Genomic DNA, 22789 nt, shown 5'->3' with positions numbered 1-22789 from the left:
GACTGGCTTCTGTATCATCCAGAATTAGGGGAGGGTAATATTCCAGTTCCTAATATGAAAAGGTGACATGGATCTGGCTGGCACAAGTGGCACATTCTGGTAGCTCTTGGCAACTCTTTAAATGAAAAATCCAGTTTGAGCTAAGGAGTCCTAAAGGAAGCAACAGGGCGGTCATAAGAGCAACAAGAAATGCTCTTTTTGAATGCAAGAGGAAAACAGCTCTTTCTCAACTCTCCTCCCCTCGCATGTTGTAGTGAAGCATAATGCATGGATTAGCAGTGGGGTGCTAGCAATTTATTTTATTGCCCTTTCATGTGGAATGATGGCGATGGAGACTTTTGTCCCTTTGGGATCTGTGGTAGTTCAGAGAATGGATCATTGCTCAGATAACTTTAAGAGTACCCCCATTGGTTATAGAAGTGAACTAATTGAATCCTAATGTTCCTCCCACCTTCACATTACAAGATCTGCAGAAGCCAGGATGGAGGGATTTGGAGAGGAAACCACATGTTCAAGGCTACTTTAAAGGGGAGGTCTTCGTGCTTAATTCGTAAGTGAGCAATTCTGTCTTGAAGCCACCCTATCCAAATCAAAGGGATACTGCAAGTAAGTTCAATGAGGCGGGAAGTAAACACTGGGTACCAAATGCGCGTGGAGCCTAAGATCAGCCTGGAAGTGGAGCCGTAGGGGAAGCAACGTTTCCACTCCCGTCCCGCAATCTCGGACGTTTTGGATTTCGGCATCCAAAGGAGGGCGCTGCAGCTCACAGGTTTTCCGAAGGCGCCTCGGTCCACAGAATCCCAGCGGCCACTGAGCAGAGTGGCCCTTCGCCGCTCCGGTCCAGCACAAGATATATTCAGTGGGGGTGACCGCGGAACAGCAGAGGGCGCTGCCGGACAGGTCCAGGCCCGGTGGCGCGCAGCGGCAAGAATGCAGCGCAAGGGAGGGTTGCTGACTGCTGGACAAGCAAGAGGAGCTGATGCTGCAAAGCCGCTCGCCTTTCCCGGTGGGGACCATGAGGAGCGCTGAGCGGGAAGAAGAGTGGAGAGGCTACGCTTAGCTTCGCCGACCCCGGTTAGCTAGCGCGCTTGACTATGGCTGGGGGAAGGAGAGGGCTGGTGGCTCCACAGAACACCTTCCTGGAGAATATCGTGCGGAGGTCCAACGGTAAGGAGGAAGCCAGCGGGGTGCGAGGGCGGCTCGGCTGGGGTGGGGGTGAGGGGAGGGGGTGGGTGGGAAGCGAGGAGCCGAAGAGCGAAACCCAAAACTGGGGAAGGGGATTCTCCAATGCGGGGGCTACACTCATGGGCCCCTCCGGGCGTTTTAGAGGGGTGAGGCTGGGCCAGGCTGGCTCCGAGCGGGGTGGGGACGCGGTGAGCTTTGGGCTGAAGTGATGCTGTCTTCGGGTGGGAAAGCTTCCCATAGCCAGGCATCGCCTCAAAGTCCTGCAGAAGAAAGTGCCTGACACGTCTTGGAGGGAGAAACCCGCGAAACGTAGCTGAACCGAGGACAGGAGCGGCTTGCAGGTGCCTTTTGGGCAGGCTTCTTGCTCCGGGTTGGGTTGGAAACCAAAACCACCCGAATCGGTGTTTGGTGCCCCGGAGCAGGCTTTGGGAGGGCTGCGCACACCAGCCTGGTTGCAACGGGCTCTTGGTGCTCCCTTTTTCGTGGGGACCTCTTCCCGTTGCCCGAGCCTTCCCACTTTCCCCAACCCGATTTCTCAAGGGCTTCCCCCTCCCTTAGCACCGAGATTTTGGCGCTATGCAGACCTGGGAAGTCTTTGCAGAGGCTGTGGTGAGATCCTCGGAGAAGAAGAGAAAAGCGAGGAGGGGAAAGACCCTCTTTCTTTTAAGACTTCGTATTTTTTACAGACGGAAACTATCCGGAATGCTCTTCCAGAATCATATCTAAAAGCAATTTCATTAAAAAGTGAAAACAATCTGGTGATGTCCTATTTCTCCCCCCACCCAACCCTTTGATTCAGGATAACCGCCGTGATTTCTTGATTTGCTTTATGGCATTTAAACACTTCTGCAGTGTAAGAGCAGTTTGGAATACTCTTGAAGCTGAATACTAAGACTGTCTGATCTTGATGGACTCAGGTTAATCTCTTACTGGCATTTCTTCCCTTTTCTGTCTTTATTTCCTAAGTATCCATTCTTGTGCTTGGTGAGACTTGCAGATTTCAAATGAAATTCTCAGAAACTGGACCATGTTAGAAGTCATATTTATTTTTTCTGGGGGAAAATGTTATTTTAAAGACATGAAGTTATTCAAACACTTCAGGTGGGCTCCATTAAAAAAAATAGATAGCTTTGACCAAAAATAATTGTTGACATTGGATTAAGTTAGCATCTAGATATGTTAAAACATAGTTTTTTTTAAAAAAAAACACATTTAATTATACAACACCAAATAACCACTCTGCATTTTAAGTCTTTGGAATCAGAACTAGGAGATGAAAGATTGGAATGATTTTTAAAAATCTGATTTGGGAATACATTGCTCCCCCTTATTTATGTATCATAGAGGATGGTCTACAATGCTTCATCTATTGAAGCCTAGTTTAAAAATACTGAGGAAATCAATTCCCAGCTTGGCTGATACAGTTAGGTGTGGCTCTCTCTCTGCATAGGTCTGCTTTAAAAGGCTGTTAATTAAGATGGTTTATCTTCCACTTTCCTACTTCCCTTCCCACTATCAATACTTTATTGCAAATGTACTATAGTGTCTTAAACAGCTTCTGGAACTGGATGGAAAGTGGGAAGAGAGGGATAAGGATACTGTACTGTACTTTTTTCTACTATATAGTTTTTTTAAAAAAAAAAAGCTTCTTCCAATCCTGAATGATAAGCTGTTCAATTCTTTTCCATCAATATTTAAAGATACTGTAGCCCTCAGTCTAAACATGAACTACATTCATTCCTTCCTGTCTGATTAATTGCTGCTATATGAATGAATTAGGGTTCTTGGCTCAGGTATTGATGAAACAGAGTGAGGGCTGGGCTCTAACTAGGAAGGCAGGCTTCTTCTGAATTTGCTGGAAAATATTTAACAGTGGGATAATCAAGCAGATGTACTACTTTAATAACTTTCAGAATTGGTTTGCCATGATTTTTTTTAAAAAGAAAGTTACTTTGTGGAAGAAATAGACTTGATCTTTCTGCCTGCAAACCATAACCAATAATGTTAGCAGTTCCTTCCATGTTCTTTTAAAATTCACAGTATTAGCCTCCACAATGATCTTCCCAAGTGAAAGTTTTCATATGATGGCAGACGGAAAATATAATTAGTCATCAACCCAACAATGGCAAGTAGGTTATATTTCCTCAGTTTATTTCATTGTTGCTAGATGGACTAGCCATTTAGCTAGTGCCAACTATTTTAAAAGAAACAACCTAGTGGCTGTCTTTGGTGTTTGAATAATATTGTCATTAAAATGCTATTTTGAAGAAAGCTCTTAGTAGAAATTGGCATGGCTATTCTTCTAATTTCCTTTTCCAATAAAAGGCTGGCTGGAAAGCTATTGCCCTTAATCAACTTCTTCAGTGGCTGCCACAAAGTTCTTGAGTGGATTCTGGAGTTCTTTAATCCAGAGGCTTTATTCCATTTATTTTTTTCTCCCGGCAGTCTGATATACTAATTTCTGCACATGTTCAATCTCTCTCCATCCCAGTTTAAGATTTATTCACTGTAGCTGTTCTGTAGTTCTGAAAATAGTTGTATTCTCCAAAGCCAACTGATACTATTTCCTCCTTATGTTTGGGTTGTACCTTTTTAAGTGCCCAAGGATCCACACATCAAAAATGAGCTCCCAATTAATGTATGAGATCACCAAGAGTCATTAAAGGACAGCCTGTTTTCAGTATTGTCACATTTCCATCACTTAAGGAGTGCCATCATTGGCCTTGTTTTAGAATCTTTAATCCAAAGCCCTTTGCATTAAAATGAACTTTTATTAGGTGATCAGATAAGTTTTGAAATTTTAACTGGACTAATTAACTGTCATAATATTGTTATTGTGCATTGAATATTTGTGATATGTTTGTAAGCAAAGCATATACTTTTCTTTATTTAGGGGATTGGGCCTGTGGAAAAAAGATAGATGAGAATGAGGATTTGGATGTGAGAGCATTTGTATAACATCCAACTTATGGGCTACAGAGTCTTCATCTAGTAACCCATTATTTAAGCATTCCATATCCTTGATCTTAGATTTCTTTTATGGCATCCTCTGGTTATTAATGTCTAGGTTATAGCTGTAGGTCCTTCTAAACAAAGAGTGGGAGCCATGATGGCAGTTGGCTAGGCTAGGCAGCCGTTTCTCTGAAATATTTTAATTTGGATTTCTGCATTGATTAGGAAACTGCACTTGACATTTTCCAGTAGGACAAGAGGCAAGGAAGTGGGGTTGAAAAGCTGGAGCTTGTTCAATTGATGGTGAAACTATCTTTATTTGGAAATAGGGAATATTGTGGTTCCTCTGAAGCAAAATAATAGCAATGTTCATCTGAGACCTGATTAGCATAAGATGAATGAAAGCAAACAACCCACTATTTTCCCCACTTCAAAAGCTTTTTTAGAAAGCCACATAAAAATCTCTAGTTGAGGGGACACCATTCACAGGCAATTCATGAGCAATAGACAACTTCCAGATTCCCCAAAACTCTTTTTAATAATTTAATCTCTGGAAAGAACATTCTGCCTTTCTCCCTGTTTGCATGAGGAAGGAAAGGCAGTGTGAAGGAGGAAGATGATTGTGGGAAGAGAGAATAAGGGGACGGTCCCACCCACTACTGACTTTGGCTTCTGTTCATTTTTGCTCACTGTCCCAAAGGTGCTTTTTCAAAAGGCAATTGGACTTTCTTGTTTTTCCTTGAAGACATTTCGCTTCTCATCCAAGAAGTTTCTTCAGTCAGAACTAAAGAAGCTTCTTGGATGAAAAGCAAGACATATTTAAGGAAAAACAAGAAAGTCCAGTTGCCTTTTAAAAAAGCACTTTTGGGGCAACCATGACCTGGATGACTGAGAATCTACATAGACTTTTTTGCCCACTGGTTACTGTTGGCCTGTGACTTGACTTCCATCAGATTACTCCAGAAAGAATGCAACTTTGAACAAGATAATATTGTTCATTCCCAATCAGAGTGTAAGTGTAAAAGCTGACATATAAAGGGGAAAAAAAAGTCCCTTCCTAAAGCCTGCATTAATTAGGGTGGGACATGTTTTTCTAACAAATGGAAAAACAAGAGGAACCATCACCTAAGGGACCCATCCAGTGGCAGTGAAGCTGGAGTCACGAATTGGTGGAGTCAGATCCAATGAGAGTAGAAAGTGATGAAACTGGGTGGAGTTTGCAGCATTGCAGGACTGCATAGTTCTCTCTCCCCACCCTAGGCATAGAGTCTTAAAATGTAAAAATGTAAACCTAAGAAAAGACAAATTTGTGAATTCTTTTGTATTTCAGCTCAGTCTCTGGAGACAGATTGGTATCATAAAAATCTCCCTCACAGGCTTTGATTTTTGACTCCTTGTCTCAAAAACCTTAATTCCAGATTTACTACATTTTTGTGCAGAAATGTTAATATGCCAAGGGACTGTAGGCAATCTTTTGCCTGAGTGCTTGAGTGCTTGTACTAATATTAAAAAGCTTATGAATCAGCTTGAAGAATAAAGCAGCATTTGGGCTGGGAGGGCGTTTGTTCCCAGTGAATAAAAAACTAGACCAGAAGAGGTGAGAGTTTGTACAAAGGGCCACAAGACAGCCACCTGGTAGATATGGAAATTAGCTTGATTTTGATTTAAAAAAAAAAATACATCGAATTGCTAAATCCCAAGTAAATGCACTTGGCCTATCATTATTTTGAGATTAAACAGCATCCATCCTTCTGAAATACGGTTGCTATTATTTTGCACTTCTTCCATAAGGTTCTACTTGTACTGTGGGACTTTCTACACAGTGGGGAAAATTTAAATCAGTGCGCTGAGAATTAAGAGCAGCTTTTATTCTGCTGAAGTTCTGAGACATTTTTAGACAAAGAAATGAAATCATCTTGAAAAGGGCCTCCTAAAATATGCATTTCTATTGGCTGATTAAACTGTAAGTTTATGGGCCACTTGCTTCAATATTTCAAACAGATTTGAAGGCGTGTAGGTTTTTTTAAGTGGTATTGATTAATATATTATATCGGCTGATATTCCCAAGATACTACCCAAAGAAGCTGTAGCATTTGTGCAACTATGCCAAGATGCCCTCCCATCTGGAGAGCCAATGTTTCTTCTCCTTAAATAGGTCTGTGGAGTTAAATTTCCTGTATTTCTGGTTAAAAGGTAATGTCAGAAATGGTAAAATTGCTGAAACTGAAGGGCCAGGTCTAAAGGTAGCCTGAAAGTTCAGGTGAAGAGTCCAAAAGCATAAAAGGAACTTACCTGTTTTTTAAACAGAAAATTTGACACAAGGAAGCCAGAAAGTTTAAAAAAGATGGGGACCCACCCTGCTAAAGGCTTATTTTGGATTAGATGGAGCAATAATGTGGTTTTATGACTACAATTTCACAAATTTCACAAATTTCCACTTATGACTGTATGACTGTAACTTTGTTGCTGGCAATCCTTATGATTTATATTGATATATTGACCATCAATTGTGTTGTAAATGTTGTACCTTGATGAACGTATTTTTTCTTTTATGTACACTGAGAGCATATGCACCAAGACAAATTCCTTGTGTGTCCAATCACATTTGGCTAATAAAAATTCTATTCTATTCTATTCTATTCTATTCTATTCTATTCTATTCTATTCTATTCTATTCTATTCTATTCTATTCTATTCTATTCTATTCTATATTATATGAATTACCTAATTATAAGACAGTCCTTGCAAAGAATTGTTGTCAGTGTACTAATATTTATATTTCATAAAAATACCTTTGGGTTTTCCATGAGGGGAACGATTGTGTGTTTTGGAGGGCTTTGGTAAATCTTGGTAAGATTTAATATCCATCTGGCATCATTGTAGTCCTCTAAAGTAATGTGTCCCAACCTTGGGGACTTGTGGTGGGCTTCAATTCCTAGAATTCCTCAGCTAATCTATACATCTTCAAGCTGCCAAGGTTCAGATAAACTGGTCTAAAGTATTTCCTTCTTTCTCCAATCACCTCAGGCCTCAATATGTATTCCTGGGCTTATAAGGTGATTAGACATTGACTCTATAGCCAGACCTCTTTGTAAGTTGGTTTTATGTATAGCAATAGCAATAGCACTGAGACTATGAAGACTACCACTTCATAGTGCTTTTACAGCCCACTCTAAGCAGTTTACAGAATCAGCATATTGCCCCCAACAATCTGGGTCCTCATTTTATCCACCACAGAAGTATGGAAGGCTTAGTCAACCTTGAGCCGGTGACATTTGAACTGCTGAACTGCAACTAGCAGTCAGCTGAAGTAGCCTGCGGTACTGCATTCTAACCACTGCACCATCTCGGCTCAGGTATAGGCTCTGTTTTTTGCTCAGCATATGGTTAATATTGTTAGGTTAGTCATATAATTTGGAAACTAGTACCAATTCCACACTGAAGAGACTGGACAGCCATTTGTCTGAAATAATATAGAATCTCCTGCCATGGTCAAGGGGTTGGACTAGAACAGTGGTCACCAACCGGTGGTTTGCAGACCACTGGTGGTCCGAAAGACAATGTTGGTGGTCCACGGCGCACCCGGGTGGAGAAGCTGCTCTGGGATAAGCAATGGCCAGTCCTGTGACTAGAGCTCTGGAATATGGGACTGGCCAGGTAGCTCATGCTGGGGCTGTAAATCTCCGCCTTTGTGGGAGTTTGTACAACTTGCAAATTTGCAACGCAGCACTCACCGGCTGGAATGAGGTAATGGTGCAAGGGGGAGGGGCGGTGCAGGCAGGCCGAAGCAACAGGTGGTGGGAACCCCGGACTATTTCTTTCCCCTGTGGTAGCTTCCTGTTGGCTGAATCCACCAGTGGCTGTCCCCGCCCCTTGCCCTCCCTTTCCAGTCATTCCTCGCCTGGCAAGGGAAGGGGAGGGGGGATAGAGACTTGCTCCATATTCCAGAATGGGAGCAAAGCTTCTTCTCTTGCTGGATCTTGCGGCCGTTTCTTCCATCCCTTTTTGGTGCTCCTGCACCTCAGTCTCTTGGGGGGATGATTGACCCTCTCACCCCCAAGACACTGGCTGGCCCATGGAAAGAGTGGGAGAGAGAGAGAAAGATCCAGCAAGAGGCAAAGCTTTGCTCGCATTCTGGAATATGGAGTGAATCTTCATCTCCCCCTCCCCTCCCCTTCCCTTGCCAAGCGAGGAGTGACTGGGAAGGGAGGGCAAGGGGCGGGGACAGCCACTGGTGGATTCAGCCAACAGGAAGTTACAGCAGGGGGAAGAAACAGTTTGGGGTTCCCAGCATCCGTTGCTTCAGCCCGCCTGCACCGCCCCCCCCTTGCACCATTACCTCATTCCAGCCGACGAGGGCTGCGTTGCAAAGGTGCAAGTTTCTTTCATCCCTTGTTGGTGCTCCTGCACCTCAGTCTCTTGGGGGGATGAATGACTTCCTCTCAGCCCCAAGACACTAGCTGGCCCATGAGAAAAAGTGCAAGAGAGAGAGAGAAAGAAAGAAAGAAAGAAAGGGGGAAGAGAGATGATAAAGAAAGAGAGAGGGGGGAAGAGAGAGAGAGAAAGAGAGAGAGAGAGAGAGAAAGAGAAAGAGACAGAATGAAAGAGAGAGACAGAATGAAAGAGAGAGAATGAGAGAGAGAGAGAAGGAGAAAGAAAGAGACAGAGGAATAAGAGACAGAATGAGAGAGAATGAGAGAGAGAGAGAAAGAGGGGGGGAGGGAGAGAGAGAGAGAAAGAGAATGAGAGAAAAGAGAGAGAGAGAGAGAGAGAGAGGAGGGAGAGTGCCTGAAGGACCCCATTCCGTCACTGGGAGTCCAGGCGCTTCAGCAAGTGGCATTCTGGATTCGTATTATTGGTCCGCGGGATTTAAAATTATGAACTTGGTGGTCCATGAAATCCAAAAGGTTGGGGATCCCTGAACTAGAAGACCTCCAAACTCCCTTCCAACCCTATTATTCTATGTTCTATACATAGAACAATAAACTGAAACAATTTAGCTTATTTGCAAGATACAAGTAACATTTTGCAGTAGATTCCTAAATATTATACACCATTGACTAATTACAATATAAGTAAAATATTTCATACTTACAGTTGGAGGACTGCAGTTATTCTAATTATAATAGGGTTTCTAAAGTATTGATATGATGGTATTGGAATTGAATTTTTATTGCAAAGTTGGAGTACACGCCTAGTCAAAAAGAAAAAGAATCGGTAAGCAGTCCAATCACTTGCTATACCAAATTAGATAACATACTGATAACAAAAATAAAAGAAATGCTTTAATAAGCTCTTACCACAAAGTACCTATTATTAGTATATATATCTAGATTGCTCGACATCTTGAAAGCAAATGACAGAACCGTAAGAAGAGTGCTGCATTTATGCAATTAACTTAATTGTATTATGCAAAAAACCAAACATGGATTATTTGTGACCTTGAGCTATTTATACTACAGTCTGAATATTTTAAAAACCACAACCTTTTACATCTAACATTTCTATTCTTCTTTCCATAAAAGTCATATTTAGTGGCTTACATCTTAGCACCAAGAGCTTAAATATAAAATTCTTGGTATAAATTCCATTAATCTTCATGTTTAAAGTTGTTATACTATTAGTCTGGAAGTTCTGTTGAATGAGGTTCAATTCACTTCTGAATAAACTGAGATCCAGCATAATTTCTGGCATTCAGAGAAGCTAGAGTTCCCCGCAGCTCACAAATTTTAGTCTGGCTCAAATAAGATCTATTAAACTTAGTATGAATCCAGCCATTGGAGTTTGTAAAACCTTGGGTCACGATTTACTCTAACCCTAACTCCATCCAATGTTTGTTTGTTTGTTTATTTATATCCTACCTTTGTTATTATTTTTAAATAACTCAAGGTGGTAAACATACCTAACACTTCTTTCTCCTATTTTTTTCCACAACAATAACCCTGTGAGGTAAATTGAGCTGAGAGAGAATGCTGGATCCAAAGTCACTTGCTTTCATTCCTAAAGTGGGATTAGAACTCAGGCCTCCAGGTTTATTGCCTAGTGCTGTGATGAACCTATGGCATATGTGTCAGAGGTGGCACACAGAGCCCTCTCTGTGGGCATGTGTGCCATCGCCAGCCGACCTGGCACGCCAGCTGATCTTCGAGTTTCGAGGGCTCCGGTGTGTGCGAAGACCAGCTGGCCAGCTGCTTGCACATGTTGGAAACCAGAAGGTGATTTCTGGGGCTCCAGTGGGCGTGCGCACATATGTGCACACACACGTGTTCCAGTTTGGGCACTCAGTGCCAAAAAGGTTCGCCATTACTGGCCTAGTGCCTTAACCATCAGAACAAGCTGTTTTAAAAGAAGACATTATTTTGCAAATAATTGTTATCAGTCCTCTGTCCTCTGACTGAATGCTCTCACATTACTTGGGACCGCAGAATTCTAGAAGTTGTAGTTTCAACATATCTGGAAGATAGTCGGTTGATTGATAAATATCTAAATACAGTTAAATCCCAAAATTATATAGACAAGAAATGTTGTTTGTCAACAACAGACTTATAGATAACCATTCAGTTGCTAATCACAATAAAAGCAATTTCCTTAATCAGTTTTGTATTTCTGCCTGTGAATCATCAATTTTAACTATTTTTTGATATGTGCCAGTAAATGATGTGATTGGGTAATCAGAACCTATTACTTTGTATACAATTTTGGAGTAATTAAATCAAGGGATATACTAAAAGCCCTTTTCTTTCTTCTCCTTTCTCATTCAAGGGCATGGTTAAATTGAATTCAGATCACATTCAAGCCCAGACTAGACCTGACAACAACAAGCATGTTTAAAAAATGCGAATAGCTGTCATGATCCTTATTAGGATGGTGGTTGGAATGGGAGGTGTGGGGGGGTGTAATTCTTTCAGGATGTGTGTTTGGGAAATGGCTCCTTGGAAGCTTTTTGGTTCATTAGCCCATGTTTTGGAGCTTTAAGATTCTCTCTCTCCCCCCAAATGGTTCTCTTTTCCCTTATAAAATAACCCCTTTGTACTTATTCCTTCCCTCTCCCAATGTATTCCTTCTTACTTCAGCCTGGCCTTCAGATATGGAAGAGATACGTTCAAAGAGAGCCACTGCGGGTTCTCCTCCAAATGTATATGATCTTGGACAGGGGTCTCCAACCTTGGCAACTTTAAGACTTGTGGACTTCAACTCCCAGAATCCCTCAGCCAGTCCACAAGTCTTAAAGTTCTCAGGAATGAGACTGATCTTAGATTCAGGGCCATTTTTGACAAAGTATGGCTGAACATTTCACTTAGAAAGAAAATGAACTATGTTTTCTGGTTACAAAAAATGGATGCAGTTCATACTCAGAAGTGTAGAGTTCCTGATGGTGCCAGCTGTCAACAGGAACCTGGCCATCTGTGACTGAGGAGGCTGGTGTGTCTAGCAAAATACATGTTCTATAGCCACAGTATCCTGTTTTGTTTTTATTTTTAATATATAGAAGAGGAGGCAGGAAAGTGACACCCCCACGAAATCTGCTGTCTCAACTGGTTTGCATTGCTTCAGAAAAAGTTATCTGTAGGTAAGGACTCAGATGAATTAATTGGGTAATCTGTAACAACACTACTGATTTCAGGGTATTATTCCCTGGGCAAAATCAATACTGGAACTTTTTAAAAGAAAAGCTGTTTCTTCTATTGGTAAACTATTCACATTTGTACATAGGAATAGACTTTTTTTTTTAATCTTAAGGGAGAATTGCTGATCATTCTTTGATAAAGTACTTGTCCATTAATTGGAAATTAACTAATTGGAAATTAGTGGAATACAACACTAATTAAAATCTTTGCTTAAGCGCCTGGATGACTTGTAGATTTCTTTCATATGGCTCCTGAAATGGCTTTGTTTTATTCTGACCTAAAAATCAGAGTTTATACGTGCAGCTGTTCCATGGGTGAGTGAGCGAATCATGTGACTGCAGGGAGGAAGGTGCTCCAGCTCTCCTCATAGGTAAATCTGTTGTTTTTAGGGGGAAGGGGAGTGTCTGAGTGAGAGAATCATGTGACCGCAGGCAGGAAGGCACTCCAGCTCAACTCATGAATGAATCTGCTTGTTCTTAGGGGGAGGGGAGAGTGGCTGTTTGATTGAGTGTAAATGGGAAATCTTGTTAGTTGAATGCAAGGGAAAAAATGGTTAGATAGTGGAAGGGAAAAAATGGAAGGCAACTCATGTAGGAGAAGGGAAACTCCAATCTCAAACCTCTACTGCCTTATGATTATATCCGGGGTGAAATGCTCCCAGTTCGGACCGGATCATCCGATCCAGTAGCGATGGCAGCAGATGGTTTGAAGAACCAGTAGCAAAAATCCCTGCCCCCCACACCCCAGCTGAGCCACGCGATCATCAGAGGTTTCCCCCCCCCTAACTTTTAGAAGCATTTTTTCTTTGGCTGAAAAAATGCTTTTAAAAGTGAAAAAAAAAAGCCTCTGATGATCGAGTGGCTCAGCTGGGATCGTCAGAACCCTGAAGAGATTGTAAAAAAAAAAAGCTTTTAAAAGGCTTCTCTGGCGATCCCAGCTGAGTTGCCTGTTCGCCAGAACCTTTTAAAAACATTTTTTTACAACCTCTTCGGCCGAAGAGGTTGTAGAAAAAATGCTTTTAAAAGTTAAAAAAAAAAGTTGGCCATGCCCACCCAGTCACATTACCCACCCACCCCCACCAAGCCATGCCCACATAACCGGTAGTAATAAATTTTACATTTCACCCCTGGCTATACCCATCTATGGGAAAGGTTTCAGGAATCAACCTCGAGGCAAAATCTGGAGCAGGAGTCCTGGAGTGAGGAGCAGTGCTGGAGGAGTAATACCTCCCTTAAAAAACAACAACAAACCCTTGGTCCAGCTGGCCCGACTGGTAGCACCTTGTGAGAGCCTCTTTCCAGGGTTACAGGAGAAGATGGTCAACGGTTTTGAAGGCGGAAGAGGGCTTTATGCCCCAACGGCAGATAAAACGGCAGAACCATCTTCTAGGAGAAGGGAAACTCTGATTTCAAATCTCCACTGCTTTGTGGCTATATCTACTATTGGAAAAGGCTTCAGGAGTCAACCTCAAAATCTGGAGCTGGAGTCCTGGAAGCAGTTTGTGACTGTTTACAATCACATTCTGGTAACTCTTGTGACGCAGCTGGAACTAATCGTATCGGCTCTACCATTCCATTGGACTATTTCAGCAGTGTGGAGAGGGGGGATCTACTGCTTGGGTCTTGTTCTGTTTCCCTTCCCCCAATACTCCCAGCAAAGAGTCAGTCAGAGGCCTCCTTTTCTGATTTATTTACATATATATAAATGTCCTGGCCACGTCTACCCACGGGCCTGCCAAGTTTCTGGAGATAACAAGGAAATTACAGATAAGGCCAGAATTACTCACGAATATATTCTTCCCTCCATTGATACAGTTTGCCCACGCAAATTCATTACTTTGTCCAAGACAAAAAACCAGGAAATCCCGCCTCCTATTTATAGTCTCTGCAGATGTCACTGCATGACAATTATGACTTGGCTTTGTCCCAACTCTTCCTCTGCTGCACGTGCGGTCATGCTCATAACCTTGCATCACTCCAAAACTGTTCTTGGGCGTTGCCAAATCAGAAGAAGGCTCCATGGAATCAGGCTTTGCCGGCCCCTCCCCTCCCCTTGCCAAGCGAGGAGTGACTGGGAAGGGAGGGCAAGGGGCGGGGACAGCCACTGGTGGATTCAGCCAACAGGAAGTTACAGCAGGGGGAAGAAACAGTTTGGGGTTCCCAGCAGCCGTTGCTTCAGCCCGCCTGCACCGCCCCCCCTTGCACCATTACCTCATTCCAGCCGACGAGGGCTGCGTTGCAAAGGTGCAAGTTTCTTTCATCCCTTGTTGGTGCTCCTGCACCTCAGTCTCTTGGGGGGATGATTGACTTCCTCTCAGCCCCAAGACACTGGCTGGCCCATGAGAAAAAGTGCAAGAGAGAGAGAGAAAGAAAGAAAGAAAGAAAGGGGAAGAGATGATAAAGAAAGAGAGAGGGGAAGAGAGAGAGAAAGAGAAAGAGAGGGGAGAGAGAGAAAGAGGGGAAGAGAGAGAGAGACAGAATGAAAGAGAGAGAGAGACAGAATGAAAGAGAGAATGAGAGAGAGAAGGAGAAAGAAAGAGACAGAGGAATAAGAGACAGAATGAGAGAGATTGAGTGGGAGAGAGAGAAAGAGGGGGGGAGGGAGAGAGAGAGAGAAAGAGAATGAGAGAAAAAGGGGAGAGAGAGAGAGAGAGAGAGGAGGGAGAGTGCCTGAAGGACCCCATTCCGTCACTGGGAGTCCAGGCGCTTCAGCAAGTGGCATTCTGGATTCGTATTATTGGTCCGCGGGATTTAAAATTATGAACTTGGTGGTCCATGAAATCCAAAAGGTTGGGGATCCCTGAACTAGAAGACCTCCAAACTCCCTTCCAACCCTATTATTCTATGTTATATACATAGAACAATAAACTGAAACAATTTAGCTTATTTGCAAGATACAAGTAACATTTTGCAGTAGATTCCTAAATATTATACACCATTGACTAATTACAATATAAGTAAAATATTTCATACTTACAGTTGGAGGACTGCAGTTATTCTAATTATAATAGAGTTTCTAAAGTATTGATATGATGGTATTGGAATTGAATTTTTATTGCAAAGTTGGAGTACACGCCTAGTCAAAAAGAAAAAGAATCGGTAAGCAGTCCAATCACTTGCTATACCAAATTAGATAACATACTGATAACAAAAATAAAAGAAATGCTTTAATAAGCTCTTACCACAAAGTACCTATTATTAGTATATATATCTAGATTGCTCGACATCTTGAAAGCAAATGACAGAACCGTAAGAAGAGTGCTGCATTTATGCAATTAACTTAATTGTATTATGCAAAAAACCAAACATGGATTATTTGTGACCTTGAGCTATTTATACTACAGTCTGAATATTTTAAAAAACCACAACCTTTTACATCTAACATTTCTATTCTTCTTTCCATTAAAGTCATATTTAGTGGCTTACATCTTAGCACCAAGAGCTTAAATATAAAATTCTTGGTATAAATTCCATTAATCTTCATGTTTAAAGTTGTTATACTATTAGTCTGGAAGTTCTGTTGAATGAGGTTCAATTCACTTCTGAATAAACTGAGATCCAGCATAATTTCTGGCATTCAGAGAAGCTAGAGTTCCCCGCAGCTCACAAATTTTAATCTGGCTCAAATAAGATCTATTAAACTTAGTATGAATCCAGCCATTGGAGTTTGTAAAACCTTGGGTCACGATTTACTCTAACCCTAACTCCATCCAATGTTTGTTTGTTTGTTTATTTATATCCTACCTTTGTTATTATTTTTAAATAACTCAAGGTGGTAAACATACCTAACACTTCTTTCTCCTATTTTTTTCCACAACAATAACCCTGTGAGGTAAATTGAGCTGAGAGAGAATGCTGGATCCAAAGTCACTTGCTTTCATTCCTAAAGTGGGATTAGAACTCAGGCCTCCAGGTTTATTGCCTAGTGCTGTGATGAACCTATGGCATATGCGTCAGAGGTGGCACACAGAGCCCTCTCTGTGGGCATGTGTGCCATCACCAGCTGACCTGGCACGCCAGCTGATCTTCGAGTTTCGAGGGCTCTGGTGTGTGCGAAGACCAGCTGGCCAGCTGCTTGCACAAGTTGGAAACCAGAAGGTGATTTCTGGGGCTCCAGTGGGCGTGCGCACATATGTGCACACACACGTGTTCCAGTTTGGGCACTCAGTGCCGAAAAGGTTCGCCATTACTGGCCTAGTGCCTTAACCATCAGAACAAGCTGTTTTAAAAGAAGACATTATTTTGCAAATAATTGTTATCAGTCCTCTGTCCTCTGACTGAATGCTCTCACATTACTTGGGACCGCAGAATTCTAGAAGTTGTAGTTTCAACATATCTGGAAGATAGTCGGTTGATTGATAAATATCTAAATACAGTTAAATCCCAAAATTATATAGACAAGAAATGTTGTTTGTCAACAACAGACTTATAGATAACCATTCAGTTGCTAATCACAATAAAAGCAATTTCCTTAATCAGTTTTGTATTTCTGCCTGTGAATCATCAATTTTAACTATTTTTTGATATGTGCCAGTAAATGATGTGATTGGGTAATCAGAACCTATTACTTTGTATACAATTTTGGAGTAATTAAATCAAGGGATATACTAAAAGCCCTTTTCTTTCTTCTCCTATCTCATTCAAGGGCATGGTTAAATTGAATTCAGATCACATTCAAGCCCAGACTAGACCTGACAACAACAAGCATGTTTAAAAAATGCGAATAGCTGTCATGATCCTTATTAGGATGGTGGTTGGAATGGGAGGTGTGGGGGGGTGTAATTCTTTCAGGATGTGTGTTTGGGAAATGGCTCCTTGGAAGCTTTTTGGTTCATTAGCCCATGTTTTGGAGCTTTAAGATTCTCTCTCTCCCCCCAAATGGTTCTCTTTTCCCTTATAAAATAACCCCTTTGTACTTATTCCTTCCCTCTCCCAATGTATTCCTTCTTACTTCAGCCTGGCCTTCAGATATGGAAGAGATACGTTCAAAGAGAGCCACTGCGGGTTCTCCTCCAAATGTATATGATCTTGGACAGGGGTCTCCCACCTTGGCAACTTTAAGACTTGTGGACTTCAACTCCCAGAATCCCTCAGCCAGTCCACAAGTCTTAAAGTTGCCAAGGTTGGAGACCCCTGATCTTGGAGATTCAGGGCCATTTTTGACAAAGTATGGCTGAACATTTCACTTAGAAAGAAAATGAACTATGTTTTCTGGTTACAAAAAATGGATGCAGTTCATACTCAGAAGTGTAGAGTTCCTGATGGTGCCAGCTGTCAACAGGAACCTGGCCATCTGTGACTGAGGAGGCTGGTGTGTCTAGCAAAATACATGTTCTATAGCCACAGTATCCTGTTTTGTTTTTATTTTTAATATATAGAAGAGGAGGCAGGAAAGTGACACCCCCATGAAATCTGCTGTCTCAACTGGTTTGCATTGCTTCAGAAAAAGTTATCTGTAGGTAAGGACTCAGATGAATTAATTGGGTAATCTGTAACAACACTACTGATTTCAGGGTATTATTCCCTGGGCAAAATCAATACTGGAACTTTTTAAAAGAAAAGCTGTTTCTTCTATTGGTAAGCTATTCACATTTGTATATAGGAATAGGCTTTTTTTTTTTAACCTTAAGGGAGAATTGCTGATCATTCTTTGATAAAGTACTTGTCCATTAATTGGAAATTAACTAATTGGAAATTAGTGGAATACAACACTAATTAAAATCTTTGCTTAAGCGCCTGGATGACTTGTAGATTTCTTTCATATGGCTCCTGAAATGGCTTTGTTTTATTCTGACCTAAAAATCAGAGTTTATACGTGCAGCTGTTCCATGGGTGAGTGAGCGAATCATGTGACTGCAGGAGCTCGAGATTCCGATGGTCCGTTCGGACCTCCACCTGATGTCGGGGCCCCTCCAGATGGTGTCGCCAAGCCTCGAATGCAGCCTTGATAGCCAGCAACTCTTTTTCCCAGATAGTGTAGTTGCGCTCGGAAGGATTGAGTTTCCGGGAGTAGTAAGCGCAGGGAAAAAGTGTGCCACCATTCGTCGGAGCCTGTAGCAGCACCGCTCCCAGAGCCACATTGGATGCGTCCGTTTCCACCACAAAAGGCCGGAGCGGGTCGGGATGCCTCAGGACGGGTTCCGTGATGAAGGCTTTCTTGAGGGCTGTGAATGCTTCTTGCTGCGGGGGACCCCACCGGAACGCAACCTTCTTCCTGAGGAGCTGGGTAAGTGGAGCCGTCAGTGTGGCGAAGCCCGGGATGAAGGTCCGGTAGTAGTTGGCGAAGCCCAGCAGGCGCTGAACATCCTTCACCCGACGAGGGGCTTCCCAGCTACACAAAGCTTCTACTTTACATGGGTCCATGGCTATGCCCTCGGGCGAGATGATATGCCCGAGGAATTCTATGGAAGTCCGGAAGAAGACGCATTTCTCCAGCTTCGCATTGAGTTGTTGCTCCTGCAAGCGTTGCAGAACCAGACCGACGTGTCGAATGTGGCTTTCCCTGGACCGGGAGTAAATCAGGATGTTGTCTAGGTAGTTAACCACGAACCGATCCAACATGTCTCGGAACACGTCGTTCATGAAGTGCTGGAAAACAGCGGGAGCGTTGGTCAATCCAAATGGCATGACAGTGTATTCGTAGTGTCCGTATCGGGTGCCGAATGTCGTCTTCCATTCGTCTCCTTCTCGCATCTGCACGAGGTTGTAGGCCCCCTGGAGATCGAGCTTGGTGAAGATCGTGGCCTCCCACAACCTCTCCAGCAGCTCCGGGATGAGCGGCAGGGGGTAGCGATTCCGCACCGTAATGGCGTTTAGCCAGCAGTAATCACAGCACAGGCGCAAGTCCCCTGTCTTCTTCTTCATGAAGAGGACCGGGGCCGAGAGAGGGGACTTTGAAAGCCGGATGAACCCTCGGGCCAGATTTTTGTCCAGGACAAAAACCAGGAAGTCCGCCTCCTATTTATAGTCTCTGCAGATGTCACTGCATGACAATTATGACTTGGCTTTGTCCCAACTCTTCCGCTGCTGCGCACGCCGATCACGCCTGCGCAGTCTTGCATCACTCAAAACTGTTCTTGGGCGTTGCCAAATCAGAAGAAGGCTCCAGGAATCAGGCTTTGCCGGCCCTCCTCCTCCCTTTGAGTGGGTGCCAGGGAGGAAAGGGCTCAAGAGAAGCAGGGCTTGCCAGGTCTTCTCCCTCACTTTCTGAATCATCCGAGTCCAGGAGTCCGGGTCCAGGAACCTGGCCATCTGTGACTGAGGAGGCAAAGACTGGGCAGGGGTTGGATTAGAAGACCTCCTCCTCCCTTTGAGTGGGTGCCAGGGAGGAAAGGGCTCAAGAGAAGCAGGGCTTGCCAGGTCTTCTCCCTCACTTTCTGAATCATCCGAGTCCAGGAGTCCGGGTCCAGGAACCTGGGTCACAAAGGCCTGGTCCATAAAGTTTGTTGTGGCCCTGAGTCCACCAGCGCATGCGCCTGGAGCCCGTCCGACTGGTTCCCCAACCATATCCGTGTGTCCAGAATCAGGCTTTGCCGGCCCTCCTCCTCCCTTTGAGTGGGTGCCAGGGAGGAAAGGGCTCAAGAGAAGCAGGGCTTGCCAGGTCTTCTCCCTCACTTTCTGAATCATCCGAGTCCAGGAGTCCGGGTCCAGGAACCTGGCCATCTGTGACTGAGGAGGCTGGTGTGTCTAGCAAAATACATGTTCTATAGCCACAGTATCCTGTTTTGTTTTATTCTGATTTATTTACATATATAAATGTCCTGGCCACGTCTACCCACGGGCCTGCCAAGTTTCTGGAGATAACAAGGAAATTACAGATAAGGCCAGAATTACTCACGAATATATTCTTCCCTCCATTGATACAGTTTGCCCGCCAAATTCATTACTTTGTCCAAGACAAAAACCAGGAAGTCCGCCTCCTATTTATAGTCTCTGCAGATGTCACTGCATGACAATTATGACTTGGCTTTGTCCCAACTCTTCCGCTGCTGCGCACGCCGATCACGCCTGCGCAGTCTTGCATCACTCAAAACTGTTCTTGGGCGTTGCCAAATCAGAAGAAGGCTCCAGGAATCAGGCTTTGCCGGCCCTCCTCCTCCCTTTGAGTGGGTGCCAGGGAGGAAAGGGCTCAAGAGAAGCAGGGCTTGCCAGGTCTTCTCCCTCACTTTCTGAATCATCCGAGTCCAGGAGTCCGGGTCCAGGAACCTGGCCATCTGTGACTGAGGAGGCTGGTGTGTCTAGCAAAATACATGTTCTATAGCCACAGTATCCTGTTTTGTTTTATTCTGATTTATTTACATATATAAATGTCCTGGCCACGTCTACCCACGGGCCTGCCAAGTTTCTGGAGATAACAAGGAAATTACAGATAAGGCCAGAATTACTCACGAATATATTCTTCCCTCCATTGATACAGTTTGCCCGCCAAATTCATTACTTTGTCCAAGACAAAAACCAGGAAGTCCGCCTCCTATTTATAGTCTCTGCAGATGTCACTGCATGACAATTATGACTTGGCTTTGTCCCAACTCTTCCGCTGCTGCGCACGCCGATCACGCCTGCGCAGTCTTGCATCACTCAAAACTGTTCTTGGGCGTTGCCAAATCAGAAGAAGGCTGTGAACTGAACTCCGGTCCGAAACCACCCTGTCCGGTAGACCATGGAGGCGGAAGATGTGCTGCAGAAAGAGACGGGCGTTTTGCGGCCCGGCAGCCGCTTAGATACCTCTGGCGGCATTGATACCATCGGCGGCATTGATACCATCGGCGGCATTGATACCATCGGCGGCATTGATACCATCGGCGGCATTGATACCATCGGCGGCATTGATACCATCGGCGGCATTGATACCATCGGCGGCATTGATACCATCGGCGGCATTGATACCATCGGCGGCATTGATACCATCGGCGGCATTGATACCATCGGCGGCATTGATACCATCGGCGGCATTGATACCATCGGCGGCATTGATACCATCGGCGGCATTGATACCATCGGCGGCATTGATACCATCGGCGGCATTGATACCATCGGCGGCATTGATACCATCGGCGGCATTGATACCATCGGCGGCATTGATACCATCGGCGGCATTGATACCATCGGCGGCATTGATACCATCGGCGGCATTGATACCATCGGCGGCATTGATACCATCGGCGGCATTGATACCATCGGCGGCATTGATACCATCGGCGGCATTGATACCATCGGCGGCATTGATACCATCGGCGGCATTGATACCATCGGCGGCATTGATACCATCGGCGGCATTGATACCATCGGCGGCATTGATACCATCGGCGGCATTGATACCATCGGCGGCATTGATACCATCGGCGGCATTGATACCATCGGCGGCATTGATACCATCGGCGGCATTGATACCATCGGCGGCATTGATACCATCGGCGGCATTGATACCATCGGCGGCATTGATACCATCGGCGGCATTGATACCATCGGCGGCATTGATACCATCGGCGGCATTGATACCATCGGCGGCATTGATACCATCGGCGGCATTGATACCATCGGCGGCATTGATACCATCGGCGGCATTGATACCATCGGCGGCATTGATACCATCGGCGGCATTGATACCATCGGCGGCATTGATACCATCGGCGGCATTGATACCATCGGCGGCATTGATACCATCGGCGGCATTGATACCATCGGCGGCATTGATACCATCGGCGGCATTGATACCATCGGCGGCATTGATACCATCGGCGGCATTGATACCATCGGCGGCATTGATACCATCGGCGGCATTGATACCATCGGCGGCATTGATACCATCGGCGGCATTGATACCATCGGCGGCATTGATACCATCGGCGGCATTGATACCATCGGCGGCATTGATACCATCGGCGGCATTGATACCATCGGCGGCATTGATACCATCGGCGGCATTGATACCATCGGCGGCATTGATACCATCGGCGGCATTGATACCATCGGCGGCATTGATACCATCGGCGGCATTGATACCATCGGCGGCATTGATACCATCGGCGGCATTGATACCATCGGCGGCATTGATACCATCGGCGGCATTGATACCATCGGCGGCATTGATACCATCGGCGGCATTGATACCATCGGCGGCATTGATACCATCGGCGGCATTGATACCATCGGCGGCATTGATACCATCGGCGGCATTGATACCATCGGCGGCATTGATACCATCGGCGGCATTGATACCATCGGCGGCATTGATACAGTTTGCCCGCCAATTCATTGCTTTGTCCAAGACAAAAAACCAGGAAGTCCCGCCTCCTATTTATAGTCTCTGCAGATGTCACTGCATGACAATTATGACTTGGCTTTGTCCCAACTCTTCCGCTGCTGCGCACGCCGGTCACGCCTGCGCAGTCTTGCATCACTCCAAAACTGTTCTTGGGGCGTTGCCAAATCAGAAGAAGGCTCCAGGGAATCAGGCTTTGCCGGCCCCTCCTCCTCCCTTTGAGTGGGTGCCAGGGAGGGAAAGGGCTCAAGAGAAGCAGGGCTTGCCAGGTCTTCTCCCTCACTTTCTGAATCATCCGAGTCCAGGAGTCCGGGTCCAGGAACCTGGGTCACAACACTATCCCTCACCGCAGGGCCCTTCCCCCGGGGCTGACGATCGGGATGCGGTCGGGCTGGGTTCTGCTCATGGAAGGCCTGCACCAGGTCAGGGGCATGAACGTCGGAGGCATCTACCCAGGAGAAATCAGTCCCGTATCCCTTCCACGCGATCAAATATTGGAAACGACCCTTCAGCCAGCGGGAGTCTCGTACGCTGTGGACTTCGTATTCCTCCGACCCGTCCTCGGCGACAGTGACGGGTGCTGTTGGGCACCGAAGGGGACTCGGTGTGGCCTCAGGAACCAGAAGGGACCGGTGAAAAACGGGGTGGATCCGCATGGATCGTGGCAGGGTCAGTCGGTAGGCTACCGGGTTGATGACTGCCTCGACAGGAAACGGGCCGATGAATCGGTGGTCCAACTTCTTTACCGGGCGGTCGGAGGGGAG

At 44.8% G+C, this 22789-nt stretch overlaps 1 protein-coding gene across 1 annotated transcript in view; it reads left to right on the top strand.

The window, feature by feature from the left end:
- Positions 1-1030: 1030 nt before the first annotated feature.
- The window catches only part of KCNH1 (potassium voltage-gated channel subfamily H member 1), a 272168-nt gene continuing 250409 nt past the window's right edge, over positions 1031-22789 (top strand). Inside the window, exon 1 of the mRNA XM_058165313.1 lies at positions 1031-1167. Coding sequence (XP_058021296.1) covers positions 1095-1167 — 73 coding nt within the window. The 5' untranslated portion in view covers positions 1031-1094. The remainder of the gene's footprint in view (positions 1168-22789) is intronic.

Source organism: Ahaetulla prasina, chromosome 1 (assembly GCF_028640845.1).
Source record: "Ahaetulla prasina isolate Xishuangbanna chromosome 1, ASM2864084v1, whole genome shotgun sequence".
NCBI classification, from domain to species: domain Eukaryota; kingdom Metazoa; phylum Chordata; class Lepidosauria; order Squamata; family Colubridae; genus Ahaetulla; species Ahaetulla prasina.
This window is presented reverse-complemented; position numbering and strand designations above follow the sequence as displayed.